This window comes from Armigeres subalbatus, chromosome 3 (genome assembly GCF_024139115.2).
Source record: "Armigeres subalbatus isolate Guangzhou_Male chromosome 3, GZ_Asu_2, whole genome shotgun sequence".
Classification (NCBI taxonomy): Eukaryota; Metazoa; Arthropoda; class Insecta; order Diptera; family Culicidae; genus Armigeres; species Armigeres subalbatus.
This window is the reverse complement of record NC_085141.1, coordinates 76,003,937-76,012,962: the sequence shown is the minus strand read 5'-3', so window position 1 is coordinate 76,012,962 and position 9,026 is coordinate 76,003,937. Positions and strand designations below refer to the sequence as shown.

The window sequence follows — 9,026 nt, the reverse complement described above, 5'->3', positions numbered from 1 at the left end:
TATTCTCAGTTAACAAATATAAGATTTCATGGCATATTATTTCACACAACAGTGAGTATTATTGCTTGGTTCTCTAGTCGTAAAAGAAAACTTTTCAGTTTCACAGCTTTTCACCGCATACTATTATGATAGTGCACGTATGTGGGTGCGTTGCAGCACACCAAAGCCACATCTTCAGGAGAGTGTAATCCTCGCTCGGTTGTGATTCCTCGTTACTTCTTCCGCTCCAGCCGCCATTCTGCACAGATCCACCAAGTTCTACATTCGTTAAAATTTGGCACCACTACACTGGGAAACGGCGATGGTAGCTTTTGGCTGGAGTGCATCAGCTCCGTATGTTCGGTTTGAAAATTTAATTTTCATCATCAGTCGAATCGAGGTTCAACTCTTTGCCTCTCGACAGAGGAACTTTTCCAGGCGTAAACTCAACTTTGTTGGTTTTAGGGTTGAACCATTTTCCACTGTTACTGCTATTGTACTTTCACTGGTAATGACTGCTTTGAAAGCATATACCCATTCAGTGGTTCGCATTATTGTTGATCAATGATCCGTTTTCTCAGTAATTATTGCGTGGAAAGTTGTACTAAATGTTGATTAATTTGTGAAAAAAATACTTTATTTCCAAAGCACTGAATTATGATGTATTCATATTCATTCATTTGTTTAGCGAAATAATACGATACGACCAGGGAATCAATTTTCGAGCAACGCCTAACAATATACTCTTTGTCATCAACAGAGTTTGTTACTGACAAACGCACCTCGCAACAAGCCTTTATCAGAACCCAAACACAATATGACAACCATTATTTGCCTTGCATGCTTTGATTTTTCCGAGAATGCGATGCTTTTTTATAATCAGAGTTATAATGTGTCATGCAACAAAATGACAACTTTCGTGATCGTTTTTCAAGGCTCTCATATACCTATGTGTAAAATTTATCCAGAGTAGGTACAACAAGCGTGCAAAGCATTTACCGTTAGAATCCACCACGTGGTGGCCAAATTTCAAAAATATCAACGTAGCTTTTTTCTGGGGGTATGTTTTTCTTAGGCGTCTAAGTTAGGCGACTATCTGGCGATTATTTTTCGTTGCGACTAAAAATGAGCGGAGGAGTAGATTTTATTATGAACGGCACAATATTATCGAATATTTCCATAGGGGCAGAAACTACGATAACATAAAACCAAAATTTGCTGTAGAGATAATGTAGAATAATGGAGTAAAAAGTTAGCACCAAAATTATCTTCTTTTGTGCTGTCGATAATTTTTTTTGTTATTATTATCTCCGACAAAACCAAAGATTTGTCGTTAATTCTCTTTTGTCGGTTGTTTCGCATGCGCATCCAAGAAAAATTGATTTCCTGTATAGGACACAAAATTTAATCTTTTCAAAATTGAGATCTTCACAAACTTCATGCTGGAATTATTCAAATCAACCTCGTAGTATGTTTCTCAAGGGACCTTCCTTAGCCTGTGGAAAGATGCGTAACTGCGAAGCAATGCAAGGGGAACCCCGAATAATGGAACTTTCCATGTTTCAGTATTTGCAAGACTATAATACAAATTGATCAATTTCTCGAAAAGATACATCACGTGACAGTTTTGGAAACCCCCAACCAATTCCCATCTGGGACTTCCTTTATCCGTAGTCATCGTCTGTGCGCCTCCTTTGCCATATGTTCCCTTACCCATCTCAGGAAATGTGTAACCATGATGGGTGCGGAACAATTAACACTACACGATACACATATAGGACGACTGTCTAAAGAGAAGGGGTGGGGAGGTCAGGGGGTAAGGAAGAACTTACATGGAAGTATAACGTATAAGTGTCTATCTGCTGGAGACTGGGAGCAAGAGGCTAAACTAATCTGCATTCATCTTAATGTTCAACTTTTTAGAGACTAGAACCATAAATGTTAAATTTCTTAATGGGAAATTGTTGGCAGAAGTTTTGGTTTTGCCGTCTCCTGTGAAATTTATTTCCACTCGGAAAAGGTTTATGGAAGGGAACTCAGCTTCTCATAATTTCCATCTTTTCCCAAGTTTTCTTCCAAATCAAAGAGCATTTCCTTTGAAGTGGCTAAATTATTCTTTATCGAATTATGAAAGAAGGGTACGTGTCTAAAACATATATGGTGCGATGAAAAAACTTTATTCTTCAGAATTGTAGACTGTGATGCAAACAAATGATAAAAGGCTTGGGGTCCCTGAGTGTTGTCTTAGGTCTCAGCCTGATGGGTTTTGGCTATGCCTGTGTTTAAATGAATGATTTGTTTATCGGTCAGTTCTACTCAAAGTATAAGCGGGTAGATAATCGAAAGATAATAGAAAATCATCAGATTGAAAGCCGTTCGCTAGGCCGTTGACGGCCTAATACATATGAGAGAGTTAGTTCTGAAAATGTATTGTGAGAGTTTGGCTGGTGCCCGGTTCTGGGAATTTGGTTTCATCAGCACCCGCTAAGCTGCGGAGGACGACGGAGGTCCTTCGTCCCTGTTGGATACCAATGGAATCGGGGTGGATACAGCCAGCCTGCAACGGTTTGGAGGACAACACTAAGTTAGCACAACCTGCTGCTTCTCCAGACCACATCGACATCATGGAGCCGTAGTCAGGCTCAACAACATGGGTTGTTTGGAATTTTGACCAGATTGGAGTCTACTGGAATCTACTACCAGACGCCTAACATTTCGTTGGGGCCAATAAGGATTACGGGTGGACTCACGCAAAGAGACAATGACGTGGTTCGTCTTCCAGGTAGTGAACACATAGTGTATGTCTTCCGAAGCGAGTACCTTGCATACTCTACGTTTTTAAATAAAATTATCCTCCTTGGCTTTTAACACACTACCTCCACGATTTAAACACTGACTGCTACTGTTGATTATTGAGGCTAACATAATCTAGCCTCATTCAAAATTGAACGTTTGGATTTGGATACGTTCGGCTATATTTGATACGGGCATTTGGTGTGCCGTTGTTTTCTCTAGGTGAGTTGCACGGTATGTGTCTATTCGAAGCAAATATTTGGCTTACTACACACATTATTCCTCCTCTTCACGTCATTCGATACATACTTCTTATATCTGGACCAAATCTGGAGCTGCCAAGCCAGCGATTTGGAATTTTAACTTCGGGTATTACGTTATTGCTGCTCCACTGACGCTGTTCACTCGATCAAGTAAGTTGAACAGTATATGTGCAGCCGAAGTGAAGACGTTTAGGATACTACAGCCTCATTTCTCCTCCCTCTTCAACCGATCAACTACCGCTCGACTGCTGCCATGTCGAGGAGCCAAGCTGCGACGTATAAGGTGCTGGTAGCTAAGCTGACGGAGGTGCAGCAATCTTTCAACGATATTTGGGGCTTCGTTGAAGATTTTCCTGAGGATGCCTTCATCAACCAAGTCATGGCTCGTTTAGAAAGGCTAGACAAATTGCGTGAGAAGTTCTCCGAGTACCTTATCGATGTCAAAACGCACGTTAACCACGACGATAAGGCGAACCCTTTAACAAAGGAGAGACAGGAGTTCAACGAACGCTTCTACCAAGCGAAAGCGTTTTTGTTGGACCAGGTCAAGCTGAAGCAGGAGCCAGTGGACTTCAATAAGACCAATGCGACTGGTTTTGGAAACCTTCACACTTAGTTTTTTTACCGGGATCTCAGCAAAATGTTGAACTTTTACCGAGATTCGCACAGCCGTGCCCCAGCAAACATGTTTTTTGCCGAGATTTCTGTTAAAATTGCAGAAAATCAGCAATTATTTTGCCGAAAATCAGCTAACAACGGCCTTTTTTGCAGAAATATCAGATTTTTATCTTGCCGGCGCACGGCTGTGCGGATTTTCGCCGAGCTGCAGAAATAAAAACTTAGTGTGTTGATCATGTCAGGTTACCGCAGATCAAGCTCCAAACTTTTGGTGGAAACGTGGAAGAGTGGCTTAGCTTCCGCGATCTTTTTTCTTCCTTGATCCATAGCAAGCTGATCTAGGCCTGTCCTCGGCCTCTAGGAGTCCTCGTCGGATCTGCAACACCCAAGGCTTCCAACATCAAGAGTAGCTTCAGCGCCACTCAGACGGTTGGAGGACGTTGTGTAGTATGCGGCGTCAGTCATTTGCTGTTCCAATGCTTTTTCAAGGGATGCCGCAGTTTGAAAGGGAAGGCCACTCGCTGTGCCGCAAATGCTTCAAACCTGGGCACCGCGCAAAGGAGTCCCAGTCTAAATTCTCCTGTCGTTTCTGCCAAAGTCGCCATCATTCGCTGGTGTGCTTTAGGCCTGGTAGGGACAGTTCATCGAAGCCAACGGTGATTACAAAGCCTACGAAATCAACCACTCCAAGAGAAGTTCGCGATTCCACGGAGCCATCTACTTCACGCGCCAGTTCAAGTGTCAACCCTAGTGTACTCGATCCCCAAGTAGCCAACATGGCTGCTGCAGACACGGTTGTGGGACATGCATCTACTCGACAGGCAAAGGTACTGCTGGCGACTGCTGTCGTGATCGTCGAGGTAGAAAAGTTCTACTACCTCAAGAGGTGCGGTATGACAACAGCAAGCATCTGAAGAAGCTCCAATTGCAAGCGTTTAAGCTTCCGTGGTTGACGAAGGAGTCCTCGTCGGATCTGCAACACCCAAGGCTTCCAACATCAAGAGTAGCTTCAGCGCCACTCAGACGGTTGGAGGACGTTGTGTAGTATGCGGCGTCAGTCATTTGCTGTTCCAATGCTTTTTCAAGGGATGCCGCAGTTTGAAAGGGAAGGCCACTCGCTGTGCCGCAAATGCTTCAAACCTGGGCACCGCGCAAAGGAGTCCCAGTCTAAATTCTCCTGTCGTTTCTGCCAAAGTCGCCATCATTCGCTGGTGTGCTTTAGGCCTGGTAGGGACAGTTCATCGAAGCCAACGGTGATTACAAAGCCTACGAAATCAACCACTCCAAGAGAAGTTCGCGATTCCACGGAGCCATCTACTTCACGCGCCAGTTCAAGTGTCAACCCTAGTGTACTCGATCCCCAAGTAGCCAACATGGCTGCTGCAGACACGGTTGTGGGACATGCATCTACTCGACAGGCAAAGGTACTGCTGGCGACTGCTGTCGTGATCGTCGAGGACAACAGTGGACATCGTTATCCAGCTCGCGCTCTTTTAGACTCTGAATCGGAGAGCAACTTTATGTCAACGGATGAAGGTCAGACGCAGCAAGGCAGTTACCAAGGTTAGGCAACAGACTGAGGCCACCGTTCGATCTGTCGGTCTCAGCGCATGGCTGTCGGTCTCAGCGCATGAGTGTCCTCGTTCTACCTAAGGTAACCGTCAACCTACCGACTTCATCGATCAGCATTGAGGAGTGGAACGTCCCAGATGGAGTCGAATTGGCCGATCCATCGTTCAATGTGTCCCTGGGTGTGGACATGGTTCTGGGAATTGAATCATTCTTCAATTTCTTTAGAAGCGGGCGGCTGATTTCGTTGGGAAATCGACTGCCGGCTCGTAATGAGTCCGTTTGCGGTTGGGTCGTTTGTGGAGGAACATCGGTTTCCAACCAATCGCTGAACATGAGCTGCAAAGTGTCGGCTTCAGAAGATCTTGAAGAATTAGTAGCCCAATTTTGGTCCTGCGAGAAGGCCGGAGTTACCGAAAACTATTCGCCACAAGAAGCACGTTGTGAGGAGCACTTCGTTCGAACGGTCTGACATTTTGAATCGAATTGGCGAGCCAAGGGGCATTGCAGTTCGTCATCTTCAGAGCACGGAGCGCAGGTTAGCGAAGGATGCAGAGCTCCGTGGCCAATACCGCTCTTTCATGGAGAAGTATCTTCAACTCGGCCACATGACCAAGGGCGGGATCGCTCAAATTCAACCAAAACGCTGCTATCTACCACACCATCCGGTAGTTAAGCATGCCAGTACTACTACCAAGGTTAGAGTTGTGTTCAACGCTTAAAGCAAAACGTCAACTAGGGTGGCATTGAATGATGCACTGCTAGTGGGACCCATCATACAAGACGACCTACGATCGATTATCTTGCGGAGTCGGACAAAACAGGTGATGCTTGTGGCGGACGTCGAGATTTGTCTTGATCCAGATCCGTCGGTAAAAACGCTTGGCCTAACTTGGATGCCGGGTACTGATACTCTACGATTCCAATTCAACGTCCTCCCACCGTTAGATGAAGCAGAAACTCTGACCAAGCGCAAGGTTCTGTCTATTATCGCGACCCCTTTCGATCCACTAGGACTCATCGGTGCTGCCATTACGGCGTATAAGGTGTTTATGCAGATGTTGTGGACTCTGAAGAACGAAGATCAAGCACGCTTAGATTGGGATCACCAGCTTCCCGACACGGTGGGTGAGACGTGGCGATCGTTCCATTAACAACATCCAATACTTAACCAGATCCGGATCAGCCGATGCGTCATTATCCCGGAGGCAACACGGATAGAACTCCATTGTTTTTCGGACGCCTCGGAGAAGGCATATGAAGGTTGTATCTACGTTCGTAGTGAGGATTCTCATGGCACGGTGGTAGTGCAGCACCGTTGTAAAAGTCAGATAATCCCGAGGTTAGAGCTGTGTGGGGCATTATTGACTGCGGAAATAAGACAAGGAGAAGAAAGCCATCAGACTTCCATTGCCTGTACATTTCTGGACGGAACCACGTGTGTGCAGCGTTGGATAGCGGCTACACCATCTACATGGAGCACTTATGTTGGAAATAGATGCGCGAAAATTGAACGGTTGACGGAAGGTTTCCAGTGGCGTCATGTTCCGGGAGTTCAAAATCCTGCGGATTTGATCTCTAGAGGAATCACACCAGAAAACATTGCTGACAATAGTTTCTGAAGGCATGGTCCTGGTTGGCTGTTAGAAGGACAAGAAAAATGGCCTCAGCCACAAATGTTTCAGGAAGCAGAAGAGGTCGAAGTAGAGAAACGCCGTATCGTAACGACAGTCATGACAACAAGCGAAGGTACATTCATCGATGAGTACGTTGCCAAGTTCTCGAACTATTCTAAATTGATTCGGAGTACAGCTGTATGGCAACGTTTGATCAAGTTGCTCAACATGCCGAAGGAGCATCGGAAAGGTGGATTTTTCACCACGGAGGAGCTCAGTAAAGCCGAACACACCCTCGTTCGGCTAGTCCAGAAAGTTACGCTGTCCGATGAATGTAAGGCTTTATCGGAAGGGATTCCTGTTTCACGGAAGTCGCAGCTACGATGGTTCCACCCGTACATGTCGCATGAAGGAATGATTCGTCTCGGCGGACGCTTACGACATTCATCAGAGTCGGAGGACTTCAAACATCCTATTGTACTACCGAAGGGTCATCAACTGACTCGATTACTGTTTGAGGACTATCATAAACGATTGCTCCAAGCAGGACCGCAGTTGCTACTGAGCACTGTTCGGTTCAACTGTTCGGCCATTAGGAGGAATGAGTATCGCACGGCAAGTGGTTCATCGCTGGTACAAGTATTTCCGAGCAAAGTGACGCAGTTCATGGGTGAATTGCTAGCAGAAAGAGTAACGGTTGCCCATCCGTTTTCGCGAACGGGAATAGATTTCTTTGGTCCTGTGCCAGGGCCCAGACAAACCGCTGTGAAAACGTATGGTGCCATTTTTGTGTGTATGGCGATCGAAGCAGACCTTGAGTTGGTCTCGGACCTCTCCACGAACCGGTTTATTCAAGCACTGCGAAGATTTGTGGCCAGACGGGGAAGGTGTTCGGAAATTTTCTCTGATAGCGGCACCAATTTCGGAACCGGTTTCAGGAATTACTACGAATGCTGAAGGAAAAGGACCACAGGGAGAAGGTTATAACAATTACTGCCTTGAAGAAGGCATACGATGCCATTTCAGCCCACCAAGTGGGCCTCACTTTGGTGGCCTCTGGGAGGCTGCCGTTCGCTCCACCATCTCCAAAGGGTAATCGGGGATAATCCTGTAGACAAGAAAGACATGACTACCCTGCTGGTCCAGGTAGAGGGGTGTCTCAATTCGCGACCTCTTACTGCTCTCGCAACTGACCCCAACTACCTGGAGCCACTTACTCCGGCGTCCCTGCAAGCATTACCAGAGGTCGATGTGACGACAACCCCTATGAACCGGCTCGCCTAAATTCAGATTGTTCAGAGGAGGCTCCAAGATTTTTGGAGCCGGTGGCGACGAGAGTACCTGTCTCAACTCTTAGGACGAACCAATGTTTTTTGTAGCAGTTAAGTTTCGATTTAATATTAATGAGAAACGGTCGGTGTTCGAAGTAATTTTACTAAGGAAGAATTATGCCCAGGGATAATTACAGACTTTGAGTGATTTTCAAGGAGTGCACGGTAAGTTTGAAGTTAGTGTTCTCCGCGGATACTACTCGGGTGGGGTTTATTGGTCGCGCTGAATAATGGCTGTTCGATCAGTGGAGGGATTTACTTTTGGGTGTCGTTTGGATGGTTGAATTATTGTTCGCTTACGGAGCCTAGGCTAGAGGGAGGAATTTCCTAGCCCGAATCGGAGGTAGGTTCCGGAGTGGACAGTAAGTACACTGAATTTGAATTTGTATTTGACTGTCAACGAATAAACAACATCGAGAGGAAAAGCGAAACCGGAGTTTTATTCCATTACCAGAAGCACCATCCGGATTCAGTTTCCACTGCGCCGCTTCTAGAGAGCCGATCGCCTGCTGCTGATCCTGTACCATTCACTCCACCCGTTCTGCCGCTCATCGGAGCATCGTCGGAGGAAGCAACAGTCGAGAATTGTCGCTTCGATACGATCCACATTAGACGCCGCCAGTGGTAATCTAATGTGGACACCGTTTCGACTGCACACGGACAATCTGTTGCTTTCCTCAGTCAAGATCCCCGCTGCTTGAGCCTCAACAAGAGACAACATTGTGTCCCAGCGAGCCGATCCACTATAAGACCCTTCCGGTAATATTTTGTAGATATCGGTTCGCCTTGCACATGGATTACATGTTGATCTCTAGCCTGTTGAGTGTTAGCCAGCAGCAAAAATTTGATGGATGGAT

The 9,026-nt window shown here is 46.0% G+C and overlaps 2 protein-coding genes across 2 annotated transcripts; both read left to right on the top strand.

The window, feature by feature from the left end:
* The first annotated feature begins 5,283 nt into the window (after window positions 1–5,283).
* On the top strand, window positions 5,284–6,376 carry LOC134221740 (uncharacterized). Its single transcript, XM_062700928.1, has 3 exons — window positions 5,284–5,688; window positions 5,747–5,920; window positions 6,047–6,376. The coding sequence occupies exons 1-3, from the start codon at window positions 5,284–5,286 to the stop codon at window positions 6,374–6,376; spliced, it is 909 nt and encodes a 302-aa protein (XP_062556912.1).
* Window positions 6,377–6,898: 522 nt separating this feature from the next.
* Window positions 6,899–7,795, top strand: LOC134221739 (uncharacterized). The gene has a single exon (XM_062700927.1). It carries the CDS (start codon window positions 6,899–6,901, stop codon window positions 7,793–7,795), a length of 897 nt encoding a protein of 298 aa, XP_062556911.1.
* Window positions 7,796–9,026: the final 1,231 nt, after the last annotated feature.

Excerpts from the sequence above, each read along its gene's own strand:
- LOC134221740 (XM_062700928.1), top strand. The coding sequence starts at position 5,284 with ATGAGTGTCCTCGTTCTACCTAAGGTAACCGTCAACCTACCGACTTCA. Across the intron at positions 5,689-5,746 it reads AGGAGCACTTCGTTCGAACG|AGCACGGAGCGCAGGTTAGC; the intron begins GTCTGACATTTT and ends CGTCATCTTCAG. Across the intron at positions 5,921-6,046 it reads ATGCCAGTACTACTACCAAG|GTGATGCTTGTGGCGGACGT; the intron begins GTTAGAGTTGTG and ends CGGACAAAACAG.
- LOC134221739 (XM_062700927.1), top strand. The coding sequence starts at position 6,899 with ATGTTTCAGGAAGCAGAAGAGGTCGAAGTAGAGAAACGCCGTATCGTA.